This window comes from Hyperolius riggenbachi, chromosome 3, assembly GCF_040937935.1.
Source record: "Hyperolius riggenbachi isolate aHypRig1 chromosome 3, aHypRig1.pri, whole genome shotgun sequence".
NCBI classification, from domain to species: Eukaryota; Metazoa; Chordata; class Amphibia; order Anura; family Hyperoliidae; genus Hyperolius; species Hyperolius riggenbachi.
In genome coordinates, this window is record NC_090648.1 from 127,563,996 (window position 1) to 127,590,638 (window position 26,643).

Below are 26,643 nucleotides of genomic sequence, written 5' to 3' on the forward strand. Positions count from 1 at the left end.
CGCCCAACCAGCCTTTTCACCAAATGCCTTATCAGTGGCTCTGATGAATCATTTGATGACAAGGCTGATGTATAGTGAACCTGTAGCTAATACATTTTACAGAGTCAAACAGTACAGCCTGTTTCAGACTTAATGGTCCTCATCAGTGCATGGCAGGGATTGATTTGGCTCTATAGGATTGGGCTTGGTCCAGTACTAAAGAATATACTCAGTTAGCTCATGGCAACCCAAAACCACATGGAAGGTATGAGGGGCTTAAAGGGACTCCGAGCAGTGCAGAAACTATGGAAAGATGCATATCATTTTAAAGCTCTCTTTCTCCTCTTTCCAATAATATATAAACCGACACCCTACGCCTTTTAGTTTTCGCTATTTTTGCAATTGACATTGCCGCGACCGTGATTTCAATCGTGAAAATAGAGAAAACTAAAAGGCGTAGGATGACGATTTAGGTGTCGTCAGAAAGAGGAGAAAGAGAGCTTTAAAATGATATCCATCTTTTCATAGTTACATTGTATTACACAGGGCGACTTTTTCTGCTGAATGGAGCTGCTGACACTGGGGAAAGTGTCGTCCTGTGTAATACAAGTAACTATGGAACGATGGATATCATTTTAAAGCTCTCTTTCTCCTCTTTCTGGCGACCCCAAAATCGTCACCCTACGCCTTTTAGTTTTCTCTATTTTCGCGATTGAAATTGCGGCCGCAAACTAAAAGGCGTAGGGCGGCGGTTTATATATCATTGGAAAGAGGAGAAAGAGAGCTTTAAAATGATATGCATCTTTCCATAGTTTCTGCACTGCTCGGAGTCCCTTTAAAGAGACCAAAAATGCCTATAAAAAGAAATGCTAAACTTAATCTTGCCTTCTTAAAACAGAAGGTATTTGCAGTAATTCAGCATTAATTGAGCAACTGTGGTTTCCCATGATGCATCACTCCCGAATATGCAAATCCTCTCTTTATGCCCTTATATGATTGACAGTAAATAAGTATGATTTGTGTTTTTGTTTCTAAATAGATCCGAGAGCAAAATCGCCAAGATGTGAAGTCCGCTGGTCCGCAGTCTCAGCTATTAGCCAGCGTGATAACAGACAAAAGCAGGAGTCCGGTAGGAGCATTTCTCTTAAATAGCTCATTGTGATTCACAACTCACATTAAGCCAGTTTTACGCAAATCCTGCTGTGGAACATGCTGCAATCATCTCACAATAGCTTTACATTTTTATACTGTACTATACAATTTAAGGCCCCTTTCACACTTGTCACAATCCGTTGTGGTACGATTGTTCTGTAACTGTAGTACCACAATTGTCCTGAAGGGTTGCACTGCACACTATCGCTGTGGTGCGACCATACAGTGATAAATACTGTAAAAGTATGCCTCACTTCCAAGTTAACTGTGCACAATGCATTGCAGCTCTTGTGTCATGACGACGGCGTCCGCCGAAACACACAACACCGTGATCAATGTGATAGCCCCATAGGACTGTTACTGCTTCTGCAGCAGGATGGTGTGTTTTTGTGGGATCCGATGGAATGGTGTAAGTGTGAAAAAGGCTTTAAAGGATACCCCAACTGAAATGTGACATAATGAGATAGACATGTGTATGTACAATGCCTAGCACACAGATAACTGTGCGGTGTTCCTTTTTTTCTGTCTCTGCCTGAAAGAGTTAAATATCAGGTATGTAAGTGGCTGACTCAGTCCTGACTCAAACAGGAAGTGACTACAGTGTGACCCTCACTGATAAGAAATTCCCCTTTTTTACCTCTTTCTTGCTCTCAGAAGCCATTTTCTGCTAGGAAAGTGTTTTATAGTTGGAATTTCTTATCAGTGAGGATCACACTGTAGTCACTTCCTGTCTGAGCCAGGACTGAGTTAGCCACTTGCATACCTTATATTTAACTCTTTCAGGCAGAAAAATAAAAAAAGGAACACAGCATAGGTATCTGTGTGCTAGGCACTGTACATACACATGTCTATCTCATTATGTCACATTTCAGTTGGGGTATCCTTTAAGGTAAAAATGTGACCGACTTAAAGTATCCACAAAGGTGTATTAACCACTTCACCCCAAGGCGTTTTTTACCCTAACGGACAAGAGCAATTTTCTCCTTTCAGTGCTCATCCCTTTCATTTGCCAATAGCTTAATCACTACTAATCACAATGACATTATCTATAGCTTGTTTTTTTCACCACCAATTAGGCTTTTTGGGGTTGATATTTGTTTTCAGTAATTACTTTATTTTCTTTGCATTTTAAAGGGAAATACAAGGAAAAAATGAAAAAATACACTATTTCTCCAATTTCATCCCCTATGGTTTTAATAAAAACACTGCTACTGCTATTTGTCCTGGTTATTACAAGATTTTAATTATGTCCCTAGTACAAGTATGGTGACAATATATTATTTGGAAATTAAGGTGTATTTTTTCTTTGGTGACTTTTTTTCCCATTATTTTCACGTGCACGGGAATGCACGTACGGGAGCGTGCACGTGCACAGTGGCAGCAGCACTGTCAGACTTATAAAAACGTCCTGGAGCCATTAAGAGGCTCTAGCAGGATGTTTTTATAAGTCAGCATGTCATTAAGTGGTTAATAAATAAAATAATATACCAGTGTCCTTAGCTTGCTATCTGCAGGGGGGAAAAAAAATCACAAAAATCCTGCTGCACACATTTTTCCCGATGACAGATTGTGTCACCTTCATTTGATGAATGGCGTGTCCCTGCTTCAGACCGGCAGTGGACACTGCAACACTGAGCATTGTGCAGTGGTGTAACTAAAATTGATGCCCCCCCCCCATGTTTACACCCCCTGCCTCCTCTTGGTGCTCTTCACAGCCTGTGGGCCCATCTCACCGGGGTCATAAAACAAGTGTGGCCATCAGGATCTTCACTCCCATAACAAGTGTAGCCACAAAACATCTGATCTAAAGTATAGGCCACTTTAGGAAGGGAAGGTTAGTAGTTGGGGCCTCAAAACAGCTCTGACATCCCCCCCCCCTCCCCGCTGGGTCTGCTCCCCTCTAGTTATGCCCCTGGTGTTGTGTTATACGGCAAGGCAACACTCATGCCTACTGTGTACCAGTCCACAGTCTAAGAGGTGACTAGAAAGAGTTCAATGAATTTTATAAACTTACAGCTAAGAATGTTAAAAGGGCAATAAAAATAGCTGACGTAAATGACGTATTATTTTTGTGTTGAGGGGTTTGAATTTACCATACTAAAGTTTGCAGTGGCCATATGTGAATGTCACACTAAACTTTAGACCTTTCAACAAACTCTGATTCTAGTCTGCAGAAAGTCACCTGGCTACAAAAACAGAAGCAGAACTCAAGGAACAGCCTGTAGAAGAGGTGTCTCCTGAACCAGAGCCACCCAACCCATTCAGCCAGCTGACAGACCAGGAGCTGGAAGAGTATAAGAAAGAAGTGGAGAGGAAGAAACATGCTGTTGATGGTAGGTATGACCTGTTACACAACATCAGTCTGCTAGCACAAGCTGAGTTTCTACCAGAGCTGTTGTTCTTCATCAGAACATGTGCAAGAAAGGCTTTGATTTGCATCTATTTTGGCTGCCGTGAGGCATTAGAGCAGGGGTAGGGAACCTATGACTCGGGAGCCAGATGTTGCTCTTTTGATGGCTACATCTGGCTCACAGACAAAGCAAGTACGGGGTTGATTCACTAAGCTACACTGCTCAAGCAGCACAAGTAAAATTTTCAAAGTAGGCACGTTACTGCTGTAGCATGCACTACTAACTTACTTGCGCTCCCCCAAAACGAACGGCTGCTCCAATTGTCCCTCTCTGGACCCTGTCTGGTCCAGTGACTTTGAAGGATGAGATCCCTGTACCTTGATTGGCCCAATAGGCTGCCTGTCACTTGACATGCAGCTTATTGGGCCAAAGTGCGGGGATCTCGTCCTACAAAGTGAATCAACCCCCAAGTCAGCTAGCTAATTGTACAAGCAGTTAGTCGGTATTTCTCCTGCCTGGCTCTCAGGGAAATTACTGAAACTCAAGAGAAGCTGAAGATGTGTCTGACACTTCCGCTGATCGCCGGATCACCTGTATACACATCATCGTGGCAAGAGGAACGTGAGCCCTCCTGTCCCACTTTGAAACATATTATATGGCTCTTACGGAATTACATTTTAAAATATGTGGCATTTATGGCTCTCTCAGCCAAAAAGGTTCCTGACCCCTGTATTAGAGTGTCTTACTATAGTAAATAAGATCAGATGTTTGTATCCTCCGAACAGCTACAGAATATCATCCAACAAGCCTTACCTAGGGGAGTTCATCACTCTCAAATTCTCTAACTATCCCCAAATCAGCTCAAAAGAAGGGTCAAAATGGGTCATCTATTAAATAGCTTATATAAAGCCCTCCCTTGCCACAATCTAAAATCACCATCATCATGCCACACACACAGGCCCTGTTCATCACATAACAACTATGCTTGCCAATTTCATGTCTCGTTTTATTGAAGTATAAATCCGATTATGCACGTAAATACATGTTTGTAGCACGGTTCCAATGTCCTGCTCATATACATTGGCCTCGATTCATAAAGCATTCCCGCATGCGGAAATGCTGAAAACGGCTCACTTTACCGACCACACAGCAAAATCTGTATTCATAAAGGCTTTTTCCGCATGAAAAGCCGACATTCGCGAGCAGAGTGATAAATCACCGCCTTGCGCGGTGATTATCATAACAAAAGTAACAAATGTCAATTCATAAAGATTAGAGGTAGCGGTATGCGGACAGGGATTACCGCTACCTCTGATGTGGCGAGAAGCGTGCGGAATACATTGCAGTGAATGGGACAGACCTCCCAAGCAGCTGCAGAGAGAACACCGCACGGAGGGACTCCGCCTGCTTCTCCTGTTTCCGCATGCGTAGGACAGCCTAACGCCTGCCTACAGCGGAATATCTCCGCACGCCTATCACAACTAGAAACATTTTTATGAATTACCACCCTGAAGGCTGAAATACCGACAGCGGTGTTTCCCCGCTCGAGTTTACCTTACCGACAGCACTTTTATGAATCGAGGCCAAAGTATCAGATGTGGGGCCCCTGTATGTGGTATGGTTTTAGTGATCTTAGAGAGTGTTAAGGGAGGTGTCTTGGGGGTTTTGTATGGCTTCATGGCCTTGAACGTGCTTTTCTAATTGACTATCTATTTTGTGCTTATTTTAAATAGTGTCCATTGTTTAACCCTTCTTTAGAGGCGATCAAGTCAGTTGTTTGTATTATGTCCTTTCCTGAAGTTTCATTAATGTCCATTTATTAAAGAACATTTTTTTTTATTAGAAACTGTATATTACTTTCTGAATTCAATGTATGTTCAAAGGAAACCTAAAGTAAAAGGACTAACGGGCAGGGAGAGGAGGGGGGAACATGACTACAAGGAGAGCCTTCCAAATGGAGGGCAGGGTGAAGACATGCATGGCCCTGAAAGCACCTGTGAGCGGTGGCTTCGTGTGGGTGGCGGTTTAGTGCGGCAGTTGTGGTGTGCGCACGCAGCTGCGTCTCTGCATACTTAAAGGGACACTACAGCGAAATTTAGGCTAATGGGATTACCTTAGTAGCATGTTTCTAATAGGAAGGGCAACACTTATTAGGTAGTGTTTTTGTTTACATAGGTTGGCTGGATAGGATCATTTATAGCACATATACAGATCCTAGGATCCTGCTACTAGGGTAATCCCAGTAGCCTAAATTTCACTATAGTGTCCCTTTTAGTATGCACAGATGCACCTTTGGGAGTGGCTTAGTGTGGGCGCCAGCTTAGTGCCGTGGTTGTGTGGGTTTCATGGTACACTCCTAAAGTGCTGACTTACCAGTTTAACTCCTGGTCAGTCTTAACCGTAAGTCGTCCACCTTTGGTGTCTGCTAGTTGAGAGATCATAAGTTACATGATAATTGGCATTGTCTCCAGAGGAGTCAGAACTATATACTGCAATATATATATATATATATATGTATATGTATATATATATGAATATGTATATGTATATATATATATATATATATATATATATATATATATATATATATACACACATATATATATATATATATATATATATATACACGCAGTGGCGTAGCATAGGGGTTGCAGAGGTCTCAACCGCACCAGGGCCCTGTGGAGCCCTCCCTCAGCTGCAGTATTAGCTCTTTATTGGACCTGTCCTGAATGATGATAATTAACAAGCTGTTCCCATCCCCCTCTTGCACCTCTGACACTGTGGTTGCCCTTGGCAGGTTTTGATGCACTGTAACAACTGTTAGAGTGGTTGGGGGGCATGAAAAACTTGCACCGGGGCCCTTAGCTACGCCACTAACTATATACATGCTGCATACTAATTCTGAATCATTAACTTAGTAGAGCAGAGACTCAGCACAACAGCTAGGGAGGTAGCATCGTAAAAAGAACTCCGCAACTGCGCCCTCCAAATTCCTCTCACTTCAGGTTTCCTAGTTGCATCTTTAGTTCTTAAAAACACCTAATGTAAAATGAACATACAAAAATCTGTAGCAAATGGTGAATGTATACATTCATACTATAGTTTGCATAGCTCCCAACTGTCCCTCTTTTGGAGGGACAGTCCCTCTTTGGGAACCCAATCCCTATGTAAATATATGTATTTTATCTACTGAAAAATGTGTTTAATTGACTCTAAACTTTATTCCTATTCTTTAATCTACCTGGCATTCAATTTCCCCAGGACATAACCTTTTTTTTTCTTTGTAACTTGCCAAAATGGGTCAAGCAAGGGTCTAGAGTACAGTGCAGGAGAGTAGTAACATGTATGCACGTCAATACTGTTCACAGCATGTTTTGTATTGACGTGTATAACCGTCAATACCGCTAGGGCGAACACAGTGAATCCAGCGCAGGAGACTTGGGCGCACAGGGAGTAACTTCAGTGCCGTCAGAAGACGGGGCTGAAGTTACTTTTAAAACACAATAATTCAGCTTCCAGCAATTGCTGGAAGCCAAATTATTTCATTCCCCACCATCCATGGCGGCCTGGAGGGGGAATAGTATTTAACACGGCCAGGACTTGTGCAGCAGCAGGATCAGCCTTATACCGGCTGTATCCTGCACCCAAGTCTCCTGCGCCAATCCCTCTCATACGCCACTAGAGATGTGAGCGAACAGTTCACCCGCGAATCTCTATGTGGCCGTACTACTTCCGTCTTTGATCGCGCTTGTTGCCGGGCACTCTCTGCGCATGAGTGTGACATCACTCATGACGTCACGCACATGCGAAGAAAGTGCCCGGCAACAGGCGTGCGATCAAGGACGCGTACCGCTGGCCCAGCGCAGCCGTACTACTACGGGTCATAGTGACCCGGAAGTAGTACAGGGTGAGGGGTCCACCGGCGAACAGTTCGGGAACCGTTCGCCGACATCTCTATATGCCACTAGGGAGGTTAAATTGATACATTTCTTATTTTCATGTGTTAACATGGAGGCAAATGAACCAGGATTGAAAGGACCAGTGTGCCTTGAATTATAAAACATCTCATTTTCTTTTAAAATCTTTATGGTAGGGGTGTGCCGGGGGAGTGATTAGGAAGGGGTGTGGCAGGGGCATGGCTTAATTGTCCCTCTTTCTTATCACAAAAAGTTAAGAGGTATGGTTTGATTACTTCCTGGAAACCGATAGTGAAAAGTTCCACAGTTTTTAATTTAAAGGCCTACATTTAACTGGCTGTCTGTCCAGGGATAACATGACCTCTGCTCTGTGGTTCCAGCAAACAGCAGTACTACACCTGCATGAACTCTGCCCTGTGCACTGAATGTGGATGTTTCTTGCATGGGCTGTGTAAGGTGGAACTGAGTCTCTCTGTCTACCTGTGCAGGAGATAAGGAAGCAGCTGAGGAGGAGTCTCAGCCATCACTGGTGACACCACCCACATCTCCTGTTAGAAGTCCCACAAAGACCAGCGCTCTCATTGTGTCCCCTTCCAAGTCATCAGATGGTAGGTTCTTGCATGCGTTTTTTACGTAATCTGGCCAATGCTGCTGAGTAGAAGGAAACCCAGAGTTATGGAAAGCTGACATCACAGATATGGAGTTATGTTTTGGGAATAGAAATACAGATTAATGCCATCTGTGTTGATCATGATGTGAAAAGATCATTGTAAGTTTAACCAATAGCTAGACAGTTATTTTCACTTCCAGTGTTTCTTGTTTTTGTATAGGCTGCCTATTGAAATACGTGCAAAGTATTGCTGTATAACCATGTCCATAGTGTAACTACTACTAAAGCATTACATAAACAATAACCAGAACATGCAAAGGATGATGTTACTAGTTTGCCCGGTTATCTCCATATATGGCTGAATATACGCATACTGTACTTGATTTTCCATTAAGCGATTGAGCGATTTACTTTATTGGGCAATCGACTACAGTGTGGTTGAGAGAAGTTAATTGACTAGTGGCCCACACTCTACAAGCAAGATCCTATGCGGTTCTCATTCACTAATTGATCTGGTGGATGTTGTGCCTTCATGCTCCAGAACCAAAAATCCATTCTGTGTCGATCAAAATCATGTGAACAGCAGCCGATTACTTTACGATCCACTGATATGTTTATATCCTGACCAATTGATTAACCACTTCCTGCAAAACGGACATTTGAAAACGTACATTTTTTTGCACAATAGACATTTTAAAATGATCTTTTTTGCAGGAGACAGGATCGCGATACACTCATGGGTGCCGAGAACGTACACGTGAGCACATATGTACATGCACGTGCGCTGCCACTTTCCGCCTATGGGCGGTCGGGAAGTGGCAAAATCGGTTGATTCCAGTGGATTTCGGCTATTTTCCAAAAGAATGGAACATAATCGATTCTCCCCAGTCTGATAAAATGATTGAATTGAATGGTCGATCGTACAGGAAAATCGAGTAATGTATGAGCACCTTAACCCTAAGTGCCATCTACTGTCCTATGGAGAAGAAAAGAGAGAAGGCAGTAGTAGTATACTACTGCAAGGGAATGTATATGTACTTGTCTATTCATATGTAGAGGAACGTCTTGCACTTGTTTTAAGAGGCAGCTTAGTTACAATACCTTTGATATGGTCTCTTGATAGTGTATGGTAATGTACAGCAGTGCTGTTTAGTGAAGCACAGCTACAAATACAGTTACTGATGATAAGCCTAGAATTTAGAAAGAAATGTTATTGCTGATAAAATACCCTACTTGCTCATAAGCTACTCTGTCACTATGGAGCCCATGATTTCTGAGTATTGTGCATTTGTATTGTGGAAATATTTCTGTTAATTTCCTCTGTCCAGATCCTCTCCTCCCTTTAGCTTTTTCAATGTCCATTGTGATCATACGTTGTCATTGTGCCTTTGTGTGTGTGTGTGTCGCCACAATGTTTCCCTTCTCTTTCCATGTGCTGTCTCATGGCAGGAGTCACCTCAGACTCTGAATACCTCTCTCTGTAGTAAGTATAGATGTCCTGGCAAGCCTTGCTTCTATCCATCCCCTTCTTGCTTCTGCTTTTCCTAACACCAACCTTCACTGCAGACATTGAGTTACCATGTAAATGCAACAGATTATTGTAAAGCAAAAAAAAAAAAAAAAACTTAGTACAAACCAGTTTCATTGTCTTAATGTGGGATAGAACTCTGACATAACAATCAATAAAAATGTGTTTTGCTACTTTGTATTACCCATACAGTTACCATATTTGCTTTTGTGCACAAGTAATATTGTCTGTTTACAAATGACAAGTTCCCAATGTACAGTTTATCTGCTCAAAGCTGCCATTGCATTTTCTTCCATAGCTGCTGCATTTCTATATTAAAATCTATCTAGCGATCGCTTCTCAGCTCTCTGCTTCAACCACAGAGAGAGAGAGTGCTCATTTTCAACACAGCTTGGAATGTAGCAGACAAAACAATGTAAACAAAAGATAATGTTGTCACCTCTTTGGATGTGGCCAGAAGCTGCCCACTGAAGCAAGGAGCTTTTCACTGCAGAACAAAGTGCTGTGTATGACTATTTGAATACTGTTCTGCTACCGTTTTTTGTGGTAGTAGATTTATTACTGTAAATAATCTTTTAGAGCAAAGAAGAAACGCTGAGTTTTATCCCACTTTAATGTCCTTCCTGTAAAGTTGTATAGCCTTTATTTAAAAAAAAAAAATCACCATTTGGTCTATATTTATGCATGGTAACATCAATCTGAAGACTACCTCACAGATCACAGAAGCATTCATATCAGGGCAGCCGACCTCAGCTGTTTTGAAGAGAGATGCTCCACTTCCTTTTGTAAACATTTATGATATATTTGTTATAGTTTTTCACACAGGACTTGAGTACTAATATGCATGCTGTGTTGCTGTTATTTAAAGGGCCATTTTACATGCAATGCATAGAATTGTATATACTGGTCGATGAGAGGAACATTCATGGGTAAATATGTACTTATATGAGATAAGTAGAATGCACCAAAAGCCCAGCTTCAGAAAAAAAAACACATTTTTATTGTTATAACTGCCTCTTTGGTAGGATTAGGCCTCGTTCATATATTCTGCGTTTGGTGTGCTTGGGAAACACATCAGAAAACGCATGGACAAAACGCGTACATTTGTACGCGTTTGTATGCGGTTTTTAAATGCGTTTGTGTGCGTCTTTATTTAGTATGCGTTTTTGGACACCTGGACATTTCTCGTTGTCCATCCCCAAACGCATCGCCAAATACGCATAAAAAAACGCATAGTCATGCGGCCATCTGCGTTTCCATTGACTTTCATTGCTATGCGTTTGTTCGCGTTCCGCACACATATGCATGCATCTATGCGTTTCAAAAACGCGTACGTTGGAAACGCATAGATGTGAACGAGACGAATAGCAATGCATTGTTTTTGCCCTGCACTAAAAAAACGCACACATCCGCAGTGGGAAAAAACGTACAGCACCGCATTTGATGTGAACGAGGCCTTAGCTCAGCAGCATGTATAAGCATTTTAGCTGAAAGCAGGATTTTAATAAAGGGTTGTAAAATCAGCTATTCTAACTATTGTCAGGTGAGGGTTTCTGGTGCAAGCACGCTATCCCGCTACATGCCAAGGAACATGTTCTGTAGTAAGGGAGGTGAGGAGCAGGCAAGATGAGCTACTGCCACCTGCTGCAAACACTGAGGCTTTGTTCACATCTAAAATTGAAATTGCTGACGTATTTTTTGTTTTTTGGCACAAAAAGCGGTTCTGTTTTTTCACTTCCTGACGTCAGTGAACTCTTTCACCAGGAAATGAATAAATGCAATGTATTTATTCATGAAAGCTCTGGGGAAATCGCTATACAAAGTGTTTTTTCAAGCGCTTTGCGATTTCCCCAATACCTTCCATTGAGGCAAATCGCCCCAAAAATGGTACAGGCAGCGCTTTGGTGAGCGGATCGGAATCGAACCGCTCATATGTGAACACTCTCATAGGGAATCATTGCACATACGCTTTTAGGGCGATTTTGAAAATTGCCGGCGCTTTAAAAAAGGCGAAAACGCCCTAGGTGTGAACAAACCCTAACTGTAGCAACTGGACGTGAATATCTAGAATGCTTGAATTCTGGGTATCCGAGGACACCTGTACACACTAGGCAAAGGTGCCCAAAGCAATCAGAAGTAGTGCTGGTGTTCATATTCGGGTCATTGAAATTTAGAAACCTGAATTCACCAATCACCACACTTCAGCACCCAGATTTGTGGACAGGGTCAGAAGGGTTCCACTTATTTGTTCTTCGTGCAACATGAGTCACGTGAAGTGCAAAAACCAGAGACCCCGACCCTGTCCGCATATTTGAGTACTGAAGTATGGTAATGGTCAAATTTGGGTTTGAAATTTCAATAGCCCGAATTTAAATACCAACACTAATCAAAAGCAATCATTTTTGGGTGAAATACAGTAAACTGCATGTGTATATGGACCTTAACATTGAAGAGCCGACTGACCCATCAAACTTGGGGTGGATCTTTGAAAATGTGGCCATTAACAGTTGGCAAAAGGTTGCAAACCTCGTTTGGGTCATATAATATACTGACATTTGCAGTAGTGTTACTCAAAATTTGTGATCTTGCTGTTCGATTCTGCCTTTAAAAAGGGCCCCAACACAGTCCTGACACACTGGTTTTATTTTCAAGCATGAATTTATTAACACAGTGCTTTTCCATGTACAATGTTTAGAACCCTGGTTTATTTCCATGCTAGTTTGTACTTATGTTGATGGCAACCACTACTAAAGCGAAAAAAACGTATGATATTATGAATTGTATGTGTAGTACAGATAATGAATAGAACATTAGTAGCAAAGAAAAGAGTCTTATATTTTTATTTTCAGTTATATAGCTTTTTTTTTATACCATTGCATCATACAGTGTAAAAACCACACTCTGTCTTTTAAACTATAAAACAGAGCAGAAATAATGACTGTTTGAACTCTCCTGCAGTGAAACCTTATCTCAAGCTGTCTCTGACTGTTTCTTGGCTGTTTAAGTGCTTCAGAAAACCGATCTGTATTGGACCCAGTGGGTGGAATAGCTCAGAGAAGCTCTTTTGCATAGATAACGGAAGTTTTTTTTAACTCTTCCTGTACTGGAAAACAATATGTGACACTTTTCTCTGCTACTAATGTCCTATTTTCTTAGCTGTACTGCACATAAAATTCATTATCTCATACGCTTATTTTCACTTCAGGTTTGCTTTAACCACTTGCCGACCAGGGGAATTTTCACTGATCGGTGCTGCGTGGGCTCTACAGCCCGCAGCACCGATCAGCAGTGCAGCAGGGCGATCAGACTACCCCCCTTTTTTCCCCACTAGGGGGATGTCCTGCTGGGGGGGTCTGATCGCCGCCGGCCATTAGTGGGTAGCGGGGGGGGCTCCTCAAAGCCCCCCTCCGCAGCGTTTTGTGCGCTCCCTCCCTCCCCTTACCTCCCTCTCCCTTGCTGGGCTGCGCAGGACGGATAACCGTCCTGCGCATTGTGGGATAGGCTTCAGCCTATCATATGGCGGCGATCCCCGGCCAATCAGAGGCCGGGGATCGCCGATCTGACTTACGGCGCTGCTGCGCAGCAGCGCCGTATGATGTAAACAGCGGGGATTTCTTCCCCGCCTGTTTACATTTTGCCGGCGAGCCGCTATCGGCGGCTCTCCGGCTGTTCACGGAGACACCCTCCGTGAACTGACATGGAAAGGCCGCTCGATCAAGCGGCCGTTTCCATGGTAACCCGCAGACGACCAGTTTACGCCAATCGGCGTTAGCTGGTCGTCAAGAGGTTAAAGGGACTCAGAGCTGTTGAATTAAAAAAGGTTTTATACATACCTGGGGCTTCCTCCAGCCGCATCTGCTCCCACGTCACTGTCCTCCGCTGCCCGCAGCTTCGGGAACCGAGTCCCGTCACTGTTGTCAGTTGCAGCCAGCAGCAGGATAAGTGCGCTCTTTGCGTATCTCTCCAGCAGCTGCTGGAGAGATATATAGAGGGCGCACTTCTCTTATGCCAGACTGGCTCCAACTGACAGAAGTGTGGGGACCTGATTCTCGAAGCTGCGGGCAGCGGAGGACAGTGACGTGGGAGCGGATGCGGCTGGAGGAAGCCCCAGGTATGTATAAAAGCTTTTTAATTTTACAGCTCTGGTACACTTTAAGCTAAGCTTCAGCACATACACAATCTGCAGTGAAGGAAGATAGGAAGTACAGTTCCTACTAGTAGCCAAGCATAGAGAAAGTATATTTTTTCCAGTAGAGAATATTCATTTTCCTGGGAGCTCATGGTGAGGTAAATTGACTTTTTCAGGTTATTGATATGTATTTCTCTGATTGGTTCATCAATATCACATGGTTATGTCTTGCATTGCATCCTATGTAGGCTAAAACAGGAAGCAGAAACAAGGCATGATACCAGAGAAACACCAATCAACCATATGATACAATACTCATGTGCCTCTCCATGACTTGTCTTTACAGGAACATTCTCCTAGAACTTTCTCCTAGAAGGGGAGTAATCAACTTTACTCCCGGTGAGGGCAGAAAACAGTTACAATCCGAGTCAGACTCTAACCCATGCGCCCAAAATTTAAGAAAAAGGTTTGGTTGAAGCTGGGCTTTAAATTGAAAATGGTGCAATAGTGGTACAGTACTTTAGATGAACGAAAGATTGATAGAGAGAGTTTCCTACGACCATTCCAGTGTCCTCCAGCACCCCAAAATCATACTGATAAGTTAATTGGTTCTCCCCAAAATCTAGCCTCAATTTATAGCAGGGACTATGACTATGGCATGGATAAGATTGTAAGCTCCTCAGAGTGGCAGTCGGTCACATGATGACTATGTAAAGTGTTGTAAAAGCTGTCAGTGATATATACCGTAAATGCATGATAGTAATAAACAGACTAAGCTGTTTGTTATCAGAAATTCTTTTGAAGAACAGTGTTACATTTCCCCTTCCGCCTTGAACTTGAAGATAAGAGAACTTACCTACAGGTCTTGGTACCATGCTTCTACAGTGCTTTACAAGTATGTTTGCACTTAAAGCGGACCCAAACCAAACATTTTTTTTAATTAAACATATTTAGTTGCACAATTCTAACACATACAAAGATAAATAAACACTCCTTCAAGCCTATGATCATTTCAGTGCATGCTTTTCATCCTTCTCTTTTAATAACTAGGGTTATACTGGTGGCAGCCATTAGCAATTCCTCCATTGCCAGATACCACCTACTCCACCAGTTTGCCGGATTTTGTCCCGGCAATAAGAAAGAAGGGGAGGGGTTTCTCCAATAAATGTAAAATATTTTATATTTGTCATCATGCAGCTGAAAAAAGGCTGCTATTTATTATTATAATTTAGAAAATAGATTTTATTTCTGAAATCTTGTATTATTAATTTGGGTCCACTTTAATCAACAGTCCCTCAGCAGGATTCTGCTTAGTGTCCAGTCCATACCATAGTCAAGGGCCAGACTTCTGGGGAAAATACTATATAAAGATAAGGTATGCACACCCACAGTCAAGCAAAAGCCAATAGTGTACCTGGGTGCTAGGTATGGTAAATAGGGCCTGTAGCCCCTAAATCACATAAAAATATATTAAAAACCTGCACACCAAAAGTTGAGTTGCAAAAAATCTTTGTATTAAATATATATCAAAAAGGTGAACAATCTCATATACAGACAATATTGCACAGGCTGAGACACTCAGAATATACACTCTGTCAATAGTATTACATCACAGCAGTATCTTAAATACTATAAGCATTTCAATCATATACAGCAGTATATATAGCAAACGCAGAGCAAAGTGATGCTGGGGATGCCAAAAGATAAACAGCTGTGGTGAGAACACAAACAGATCCTGGAGCTGCAGCAAATAAAGGTCCTTATAAAGCACACATGCAGCGAGCTCACAGCACTCCCTGGGCATCCTATGAACCTCTGACAAAGGATCTCTCATCCGAAACGGCGCTGTCAGGGTAATGGACGTTTGATACTCTGCCATAGACTTTGTGCGATCCCAGGCTCCTCAGCTCGCTGCATGTGTGCTCTATAAGGATCTTTATTTGCTGCAGCTCCAGGATCTGTTTGTGTTCTCACCACAGCTGTTTATCTGTTGGCATCCCCAGCATCACTGTGCTCTGCATTTGCTATATATACTGCTGTATATGATTGAAATGCTTGTAGTATTTAAGACACTGCTGTGATGTAATACTATTGACAGAGTGTATATTCTGAGTGTCTCAGCCTGTGCAATATTGTCTGTATATGAGATTGTTCACCTTTTTGATATATATTTAATACAAAGATTTTTGCAACTCAACTTTTGGTGTCCAGACTTCTGAGGAACCCAGTTGACCTACCCTGTATGTTTTGGGATGTAGGAGGAATCTGGAGTACCTGGAGGAAACACATGTAAACATGGAGATAACTCATCCATAAAGTGTTCTGGATTGATAACCACTTAGCGCTTGTGCTACATACTTTCATGTAATCTGCTTCTTGAATTATTTTATTAAATAAGCCTGATCATTGTTTACTGGCCCTTTAAATATATGGCTAACTGTAATGAATAAATGGGTTTATTTAATAAGGCAAACAGCCCGGTACAACAAGCAATAACCCATAGTAACTAAGTATTCTTCACCAGGACTGTAGTAAATGGAAGAATGGTAAAGTTTGAGTTACCTTTGGGCTTTTGCACTTTGCAAATGATCATTGTTCTCTGCACTGCATTGTTCAGTAACCCCAAACTAACAAACATTCTGTTACCTAACAAACAGAGCAGCATCCATGCAATAATAACATCTAATAGCTTGGAACATCTGTATGTATTTGTATTCTACTGCACAGGTTCAGTATTTTGACATCCACCATTCTACTCACAGCTCATATTGATTGGGATAGTGTTTGTGTGGCACTTGATAGGTGGAGTGAGGGATAGTTACACCTCTTCCCCGTACACCTTACAACAGGGGTGGTGGGGGATCAGCCAGCAGCTCATTACTGCTTCAAGCCTCAGCAATTAAGAACAAGAGGGAAGCAGGCTCTTAGTGTAAGGAAGGTAAGTTGCAATATATTCACACAGTTAAGAACAAATCAGGTCAGCCTACATTGCAGATCCCTGCACACAGGGACCAGGTTGCATACAAATGCATCAAATATAATCCACAAAGGCAGTACTCACAAGATACCTATGGATTATATTTGATGCAATTGTATGGAAATGGCCCTGTGTCCAGGGACTCACAATGTAAGTTGTCCTCATCTGTTGATCAGCCTGATGCCACCTCATTACTAACTGTGGAGTTGCCACTAGTAAGTAGGGATGGTCAATGAGATGCGAAAAATATTGAGTTCATGCAAATTTTGTATGTAAATTTATACAGCTTGAAAATGGACCAATCGAATTTACCTCAGCAGGATTTGATTGGTTCATGTTCAAGATGCATCAATTTGCATAAATAATTTGCATGATGTTGCATCAATTTGAAATGATTTGCATGTTACTGACCATCTCTACTTGTGAGTTGTGTCTCTTCCACTGGGTGGCTGCAGGCGGTACAGAAGTGGACTGGAAAGAATCTGTGTCATGTGATTGGAAGTATTGATGCGCTGTAGTCAGCTGATGTAGTGGAAAAGGGGAGGGGCTGTTGATAGTGTTTCTCAGCCACAGCAGAGGGGAGAAAGGTGAGGACACAGACCCGCTTATACTGGCTAGTTCTCAATCGCTGGCTATCTAACTCAGAGGACTGGCTGGACAGATTGACAAATGTTTTGGAAGGTAAGACATATCACATAAACTGTATTTTATGTGTCTTGAGCTGCTCAGACTTGGGATTTAAACTGTAACAAGAGGGATACGGAGGCTGACATATTTATTTACTTTTAAAAAATGCCAGTTACCTGGCTATCCTGCCGATCCTCTGCCTCTAATACTGTTAGCCACTTACCCTGAACAAGCATACAGCAGATCAGGTGTGTCTGACATTGTCAGATCTGACAAGATTAGCTGCATGCTTGTTTCTGGTGTGATTCAGACACTACTGTAGCCAAATAGACCAGCAGGGCTGCCAGGCAATTGTTGCTGTACAAAAGGAAATAAATATGGCAGCCTCCATATTCTTCGCACTTCAGTTGTCTTTTAAAGCAATCCTAAGTAATAGAAACAGACTGATGATGCAGAACAGATCAAAACAATGGAAAACTGCATAATCAGAGAATATCTACAATGCAAACAGTTTCAGGATTAAGAGGTTATGTCGTGAAGTGAAGTGTGAGCGATCTGAGTACAGCTCCGCCCCCGGAGCATCTCTGTTGGTGTGTGACGTATCACAATAAGGACCAATAGGGACACTTGAAAGGTCAAAGGGAGGGCTTCCTCTTGAGACTTTTAGAAACAATAGATATTTGCACATTATGTTCATGGATATCACTATTAAATAATCTTGTGTATTTCACTGAAAGGAACATCTGATTATGTACTCTTGATCATATCGGTTTATATTGCTTGGTTTTACTTCAGGGAGCAGCGGCGTAACAATAGACTGGGGCTAAGGGGGCCCACCCCGGTCAGCATATGCAGACTGGCGGCAGCAGAATGTAATACATTCCCAGGGCCGGTTCTCTCATGAAGCAAGGTGAAACATTTGCATCAGGCGCAGAGATTACAGGGGCAGCATGTTTGTACTGTGTGATTACACTTACAGCATGCAGTCAGAGTAGGAGGACAAGTGAGAGTGAGGTGAAGAGGTCATCATTGGGGGAAAGCAGCTGGTTGTGTTGTGTGAGGAGTCTGACAGTGAGTGAGGGGGGAGAGGGTAGGAGAGCAGCAGTGTTTCATTTCACTTGCACAGCAGAAGGGTGGAGGTGGCACTGCTGTCCTGACTGAGGAGGAATGGAGTGGCTAAAGGGTGAGTAGTTTGTTTGTCACAGACTCCCAGACAGCCAGTGTGCTAGTGTCTTGAGCTGCAGCATGTCATGTGAGGACATTAAATGAACTGGGAGGGAAGTGGGGGTGGGGGCATCCTGACAAGTTTGCCTCAAGCAGCAAAAAGTCTAGAACTGGCCCTGTACATTCCGCCTGCTTTTGGTTGCAGGACAGGTGCTCCTCCTCACTCTTCTGTGTAGCCGCACCCCTGGAAGCCAATCACCCTGTGTCTCACAATGTCAGTCACATTACTGGAGCAGCAGTGTGATTGGCTGCATAGTGTGGAGGTACACTGAAAAAGGGAGTGAAGAACACCTGTCCTGCCACCGGAAGTAGGTGATGTGTAATGCTCCGCTGCCTCTGCTCTGCTGACAGGAGCGGCCCCCAAAGGGGGATAGAGTTCCAGCTTGCAGATCTTTTCTGGGGGGCCCAGTAGGTTGTAGTTACACCCCTGTCAGGGTGGCATTTAAGTCAGTAGCACTGATTCCAGGCAGAGTGAAGGGTGGTATATTTAGGTACACACTGTCAGGTTCCTGCTTCCCTGTCTGTCTCTCCTGCCTCCTTACTCACTCCCCCTGTATTGTTTCTTGTTACCTCCCTGCTGCCAGCCTCCTAACCGCTGTCCTTGTCTCCCCCCAAACATACTTCTAAAATTGTCACAGCTGTACAGAGCTTTTTATGAGAGAATTACACCATGTGACATGTAAATCCTACACAGCTGGCTTACGGATTATAATGGTAAGAGATGACAAGGAGAAGGACTGTTTTATAAAAAAAAAAAATCTAAAGCTTTCAAGAGGTCTATGGTAAAATGTCACGGAAATATATTTGCATTAAACATACAGTACTGTTCACAGAGCTCACCATGCAGGAGTTGCAATATAATTTGGTTTGAATATGACATCTCCTGATGCAGCCAAATCTTAAAGAGGAAGTTTAACCAAGGATAGCACTTCATCCCAATCAGTAGCTGATACCCCCTTTCCTATGAGAAATCTTTACCTTTTCTCATATAGATCTGGGGGGGGGGGGGGGGGGTGTCTGTATAGCTGATATAGTGGTGAAACCCCTGCCACAGTGTGATGTCAGGACCGAGGTCCTGAGAGTTTGCTGTATTTGAACCTCATTGCATTGTGGAAAATAATGCATAGAACTGTCAGTAATGAACATTCCGTACAGATCACCTGGCAGGACTAAAGATGTCACCACCTGTGATAAAAAACAGAATGTAAATCAGGGAGAGAAAAGTTCTTACAATGGGCAAACACTGACTAAACAATCTATAAATGAATATTGTAAAAAATAAGCTATTTTATTCATGATGTTATTTTCACTATAGTTCCGCTTTAATAAGATAGCTTTGAAAGCCAAGTGCTTTATCTGTTTGTTGTATTCCTATGTCAAACCAGAATTAGCAAAGCACACTAGGTTAGTGGTCATGAACTGTTACTGGGCAATGAATTATAATGGGCAAAGTGTAATATAGGCCATAATGTTCACAGTCCCATCTGTGCTGGTAACAGTAGATATGTAGACAACATCAGTTTAAAGAGATTCCTAAACGTGACAACATTCTACTTTTCTCAGTTTAATTTGGCAGTATACTAAAGTGAGTGAGTTATAGGCTGGGGTCACACTTGTCCATGCAGAAAGCATTTGTTTTCTGCCATGAGCTTTTCTGCAAGTTTACCTGCATTTGTGGGTTTGTTTGTTTTTTTTTTGGGGGGGGGGGGGGTTATGTGAGTTTTTCATGCATTATTTTAGGCATTTTTAATGAATATTCAAAAAAGGTTTACCCTTTAAAAAATAAAACAACAATAACACAAGCAGATCACATGAGTTCTTGCTTTCCCACAGGGAAGAATTGTATGAGAATTGCATGCGAATCTGATAATGCATGCAAAATAAATGAACTTGCTAAAAGTTTTTGCCACACCTAAAAACTCAATGGAAAAACTCACATCATTGAGTTTTTTTGTGCGGCCCATACAGTAAAATTAGGTGCCTTTCTGCATACATTTTCCACACTGCGTAAAACACATGCGATTCTAATAAGTGTGACCCCTGCCTTAGTATTATATATCACGTCCTGGAATTACAAGCTCAGGATAAGGATCAATGGAGAGAAAGTGGGTTTGCTTCCTATGCTAGCATGGTAGTTCTTTGTAGGTTAAAGGATACCCGAACTGACATGTGACATGATTAGATAGACAAGTGTATGTACAGTGCCTAGCACACAAATAGCTATGCTGTGTTCCATTTTTCTTTCTCTGCCTGAAAGAGTTAAATATCAGGTATGTAAGTGGCTGACTCAGTCCTGACTCAGACAGGAAGTGACTACAGTGTGACCCTCACTGATAAGAAATTCCAACTATAAAACGCTTTCCTAGCAGAAAATGGCTTCTGAGAGCAAGAAAGATAAAAAGGGGAATTTCTTATCAGTGAGGGTCACACTGTAGTCAATATCTGTCAGAGTCAGGACTGAGTCAGCCACTTACAGACCTGATATTTAACTCTTTCAGGCAGAGAAAGAAAAAAAGGAACACAACAGAATTATTTGTGTGCTAGGCACTGTACATACACATGTCTATCTCATCATGTCACATGTCACCTCGGGTGTCCTTTCAATCAGAGAGGCAAAGCACAGTTGCTAGCGATGAGCTTACCGGACTGGACTAGATTGACTGTTGAAGACCCAACATGGGCTGAGCAGATTGTTGGAAGTGAATGTTTTAAGCAGGTCTCTGATCTACAAGCAGAAACCATTCACTCCCTTACCTCTCTTAAATCTACTTTCAGGTCATGCAAACGATGGTCTTTCTTGCATAGCAACCCTGCCTCCCCAGTGACCTTAGATAACAAATTAAGGAACCAGTTGTGACACCATATGTAATTTACTACCAATATAAAAACATGAAGACAAGGAAGGAGTTGTACCATGGTGATCACCACACTGTTCAACAATAAGTATAATTGGCCATTCTGTGAGCTAATTGTCAATTTACTAGTCACAGATTCACAATATTCAAGCTCTATCTTATTATTCAGGGAAAGGGCTGGTTTCAAATGCACAAAAGTACCTTCTCAAATCACAGAAAATCGGATCTCAGTAGTGGAAAATAGCACCACAATTTACACTGTAAAAAAATTATATTTGCGATTTGCAAAAAAGTTCTGAAAACTGGATAAAAATGCATGCAGTGCAAATAGGTCCTCCACTGCCAGTCGAAAGTGTGCAGGGGAGAACACAATCGTTTTTCTTCTGCACTTGCTCTGTGTTTTTTGGTCCAATTGAAGTGCAGTTGGAGAGTTTAATTCAACCGGACTGAATTCAACAAGAATCACATCACATTTCAGCACAAGTAGGGAAAAGACTGCAACTAGTGACGGTCAGGTCTAGAAGAACTCATGGAGAAGCATGTGATCAGTTTGGTCAGGAGATAAATATGTAAGTCTCAGATTTGCTAGCCATGATCATGTGCTAAAACAGGATGTGATCACCGCAAATCTATCAGTTGATCAAACAAATCACTTGCTTCTCCATGAGTTCTCTTAGACATGACCATCACTAACTGTGACATGCCTGGAAAAGCAAGCATGCTTGCCAGCGACAAATAGTATGCTGCCCAAAATGCAGACTGCAGCATACACGGGGTAAAAAGGCTCCTAAGGGCCACATTTGATTCACAAATGGAATGCTTAGTGCTGCAGACGTGAACCAGAATTTCTCTAGTGATATGGGAGCAAAAATTGGTTTATTAAAATATTAAACATTTTTAAAATGATAAAACTAAGAATTGAAAGGGGGATTTAAAATGTAAAAATATGAAGATATTTGTACAGAATAAACAACAGTGCATATTCTTACATTCACACTTTTCCAGTAGAACCCATAACAATTACATGTAAATCTATGGTAGTTTATCCATTTAAAGATTTCTGAGTGGGGGATAATAAGTTACAGCACTTTGCACATAAATGTATGCTAAGTACTGAAATCCTGCAGCAGCAATAATCACTGCTAGGCTCGTGGCTTGTTGGCCAGCTTTGAGTATGAATCCAAAATATGCCCATTCATTTTTTTACACCAACAGAAGCAATATAATTTCTTTATTAGCTTTTTAGCTCATATATATGTTTAGTGTGTAATGTAGGAACCCCATTTGGCATTACCACCCAAAAGTGTTTGACCTTGATTATAGCTTCAGCAAAGGTCAGAAAATGAATTGAAATACTTGATCGGTAATAATGGGCAACATCTTCCTATTTCCTTGCTCCGGTTTTTGTATATAAAGAACACCCCAGTGTCGGTGTCTCGATACACTAACAATGTTGTAATTTTTCTACCAGAGACTAACGTTTTCCTATTTATTTATCTTTTGAAAGGGAAAGAGAAAAAGGAGGACGTGCCGGTATCTGCAGAAACTGCAGAGGAGAAGGTCCAGCCGGCTGTGGTGCTTAACGGAAAAGAAGAAGATCAGCCTCCTCAGGAGGAAACTGTTCCGAAAGTTACAGAAACCCCCAAAGGGAAAACCGAGACGGTGCCCAATGCCTCTCCGGAGGGATCCCCGACCAAATCCCCTTCCAAAAAGAAGAAGAAATTCCGCACTCCCTCATTTCTAAAGAAAGGCAAGAAGAAGGAGAAGGAGAAGGCCGAGTCCTGATCTCCCGGTCTTGTAAAACTGTTGCCAGATACATGGTTCTAGCCACGTTCCCTCACTTCCAGAGTGCTGGCAGCGGAGGGAGGGGCTGGACTGTACTCATGTTAAGTATGGAAAGACAGGTCTGATTGGGAGATGCGCATTCCTGAGCTGGATTTTTTATTTAGGGGATTTGTACAGCTTGTGTTGGTACAGCAGAGTAACTGCACTAACTTCTAGGACTACCCTGCTTAGCTTGCAAGGAAGAACTATGACTTTTTCTTTTTTAACTGTCTTACACCATAGCAGGCTTCTTTTCAACATCCCTCGAATGCAACCATTTTGGGTTTTTGTGGTTTGTTTTGAAACCTTATTTTAACATTATTTTTATTTTTTTGGAGTACAGTACTTCAGAGTGAAATGTGTTGACTTTAGTCATGTGACGGTGAAGAAGGTGACATCATGATACTCGAATGTCCGCTATGTTATGACATCATAAATGTAGGAGACGTTAATGCAAATTAACAGTAGGTATAAAAAGAAATTCTGTTACAGGAATCTCTGTATAGGTAGTGATTTGTTCAGCCACTACAATATGCTTTGATCAATCCTTTATTGTAAATGTAATGTTATTTTATTGCATTTTTATTATGTACTTTCTCTTGCTCAAGACATTGTCAATGTATTATTTTTTGCATTTAGCACTTACACATACAGACACGCAGGTAGGCATAGACTGGGCTGGATATGTTCTGGTACAGTTACATAAATACAGAAGACAGGTTATTTTAAATAAAGAGAAAGCAGATATATGCTATAAGAAAAATATTAACAGACCTAGGTAAAGTTAAGCCTAACTTGTGTTTCTAAATAGGGAGGATCAATGAGATGCATGCAAATGATTTCAAGGTGATGCAGGATTGTGCAAATTTTGTAAGCAAATGTATGCAGCTTGAAAATTGCCTAATTGATTGAACCAATGAACAACTGACCCTTTTTCTTGAATTCTCATAGCCAACACTAGTTAACCAGTTTTTAATGTCTACCTTCATAATTTTAATTGTGACATGGACCCCTTTCCAGCCTAGTGCACAACACTAACCTCCCACCTTTCAGCTGTGCCTAACCTTAACCTCCACACTTCAAACAGTGCCTACCCCTAACAAGCTTTCAACTAAGGCTGAAATGCAGAATGAATAGAACTATTGTACAAATTAACTAAGTGATAGAGGCAGCATTTTGTACGTTGCCTGGCAGCTTACTAGGAACTGGAGATACCACTATAGCAGTATTATTATTGATTTAATAAAAATGCTATAGTGGTATCTCCAGTTCCTAGTAAGCTGCCAGACAGTGTTCGTTCCAGACTTTTTGCAGCATGAGGCAAACTTATTCATTAAGGGAGCATATGCAACAACTTGAGATATGACATGCTGCAGCTCAACACAATAACACGCTGGCTGGCTGGCTGCAAGTCTGTGACAAACAAACTGCTCACCATTATTTATTATTATTTATTTAATTTTTGTATTTATAAAGCGCCAACATATTACGCAGCGCTGGACAATAAATAGGGATACATACCATCAGCCAGTCAGCCGTCCTCCATTCCTGCTCAGTCGTGACAGCAGTGTAACCTCCTCCCTCCTGCTGTGCAAGTCAAATGACACACTGCTGCTCACCTGCCTCCACCCTCCTCACTCACTGTCAGACTCCTCACACAGCACAACAAGCTGCTTTTACCCAATGATGACCTGTTCACCTCACTCACTCTCCTCCTAATCTGACTGCATGCTGTAAATTTAATCATACAGCACAAATATGCCGCCCCTGTAATCTCTGCACCTGATGCAAGTGTTTGCTGCCAGGCAACTCACACAATGGCTGCCTCTATCACTCAGTTAAAGCATAATAATGGCAAATCATTTGATCAGTCTATAAAATGACAGCCAGCTCTTCACTATGACTATGACAATATCCATCCAGCTTATTGGTATAGTGCCAGTAATTCTACTATCAGTTTACCAGACATTCTGAATGGATACAATGGCTTCAATTCATCAAGCATTACTGCATTTGGTAATGCTGAAAACAGCTGACTTTACCAAGCACTTAGGAAAATGTCAATTCAGCAAAGCAGTTACCACATGAAAAGCTGAAATTACGAAGCAGTGAGGTAAATTACCGATTTGTGCAGGGATTACCTCAACACATGTCAGTAAATGTCAATTCATCAAGGTTACAGCATTCGCTATACGTGCAGTGATTACCTCCAGCTCTCCCCTGTCAATAACAAGCTTTGAATGCCTTCAGTGTGGATGTCCCCATCATTGAAAGGAGCAGGCAGCCAATAGAAATAGCCCCTGTCTCCTGCAAGTGCCACTGATAGGTTGCGCAGGCTTCTGGGGTGGAACAAGCTTTTAGGCCCAGTGCACACCGAGCGGTTTTTGGAGCGATCCGCTGGCCGCATCCGCCTCTAAAAACGCTTGTCTAATGTATTGCAATGGGATGGTGCACACCGGCGGTTTGCGGTTTTTGCCAAGCCGCAAACGCGCCTCCTGCTGCGCGTTTGCGGTTTTCGGAAGCGTTTCGTCCTCAATGTAAAGTATAGGAAAAACGCAAACCGCTCTGAAGAACGCTAGTTCAGATCGGTTTGCCAGGCATTTTTGTTACAGTAGCTGTTCAGTAACAGCTTTTACTGTAACAATATGTGTAATCTGCTACACAAAAACGCACGCAAAACCGCTAGGTATGTTTAGAAAACCTCTCTAAACATACCTAGAAGCGCTCTGAAATCAGCTCCCAAAACCGCTAGCATATTGCGGATCTGCTAGCGGTTTTGGTGTGCACTGGGCCTTAGACCTTCAGGCAGGCAGAGAGAAAAGAACAAAAGATGTTTTCCAGGCACTCTTCGGCAGTGTAACCCCTTGAGTGCCTGTTTGAATATGCAGAGATGCTAGTGAGAGCTGCTGGGGAAATGACCTAAGCAGGGCATGTGTAATGTTTCTTGGCATTTCATCTAAGCTGTGGCAAGTAAATAGAATGTTAAGACAAATGGGATAGATTCAGCACGAGCAAAGGCAGTAATAGTATAACCTGTATAACATGCACATCTATAGGGATGTTTGGGATGCCTCTTTTCTATTGTAATGCCCTCACTGCATGGACCTCTTCGGTAAATTACCAAACATCTACCACATGTGTGAAAATATTGATGAATTAGCACACACAGGTCTAAAATATCGAATGCAGTATTTTAATTACTTGGTTATTGTTATCGAACAGCCCTTGATCAAAGCCATTGTATTGTTAAGTCTATCTGTAACCCACAAATTGGCTTTTTTGTAGCAATCAAAAAGTGCCCTGCAAAATCTGTAATTGGTTCCTCTGCTGCCCAGTGTTGATCAGTAATGCAATAATACAATAAGGGCAGTATTCACAAGAAACTCCAAAAATTCATACAAATAGGTCAAGGTAGTTTCATTTGACAATCAACATTTTACATTTCAGGTTTTGCATGCACAGATTGTACA

General features: G+C 42.0%; 1 protein-coding gene across 5 annotated transcripts in view; it reads left to right on the top strand.

The window, feature by feature from the left end:
- ADD2 (adducin 2) overlaps positions 1-24,393 on the top strand; it is a 150,775-nt gene extending 126,382 nt beyond the window's left edge. For 4 of the 5 annotated variants that reach the window (XM_068274908.1, XM_068274911.1, XM_068274910.1 and 1 more), the window contains 4 exons: positions 1,019-1,108; positions 3,299-3,464; positions 7,888-8,007; positions 22,857-24,393. In XM_068274908.1, coding sequence (XP_068131009.1) covers positions 1,019-1,108; positions 3,299-3,464; positions 7,888-8,007; positions 22,857-23,134 — 654 coding nt within the window. In that variant the 3' untranslated portion in view covers positions 23,135-24,393. The remainder of the gene's footprint in view (positions 1-1,018; positions 1,109-3,298; positions 3,465-7,887; positions 8,008-22,856) is intronic. The other variant, XM_068274913.1, reaches the window with a different exon arrangement.
- The last annotated feature ends 2,250 nt before the right edge of the window (positions 24,394-26,643 follow it).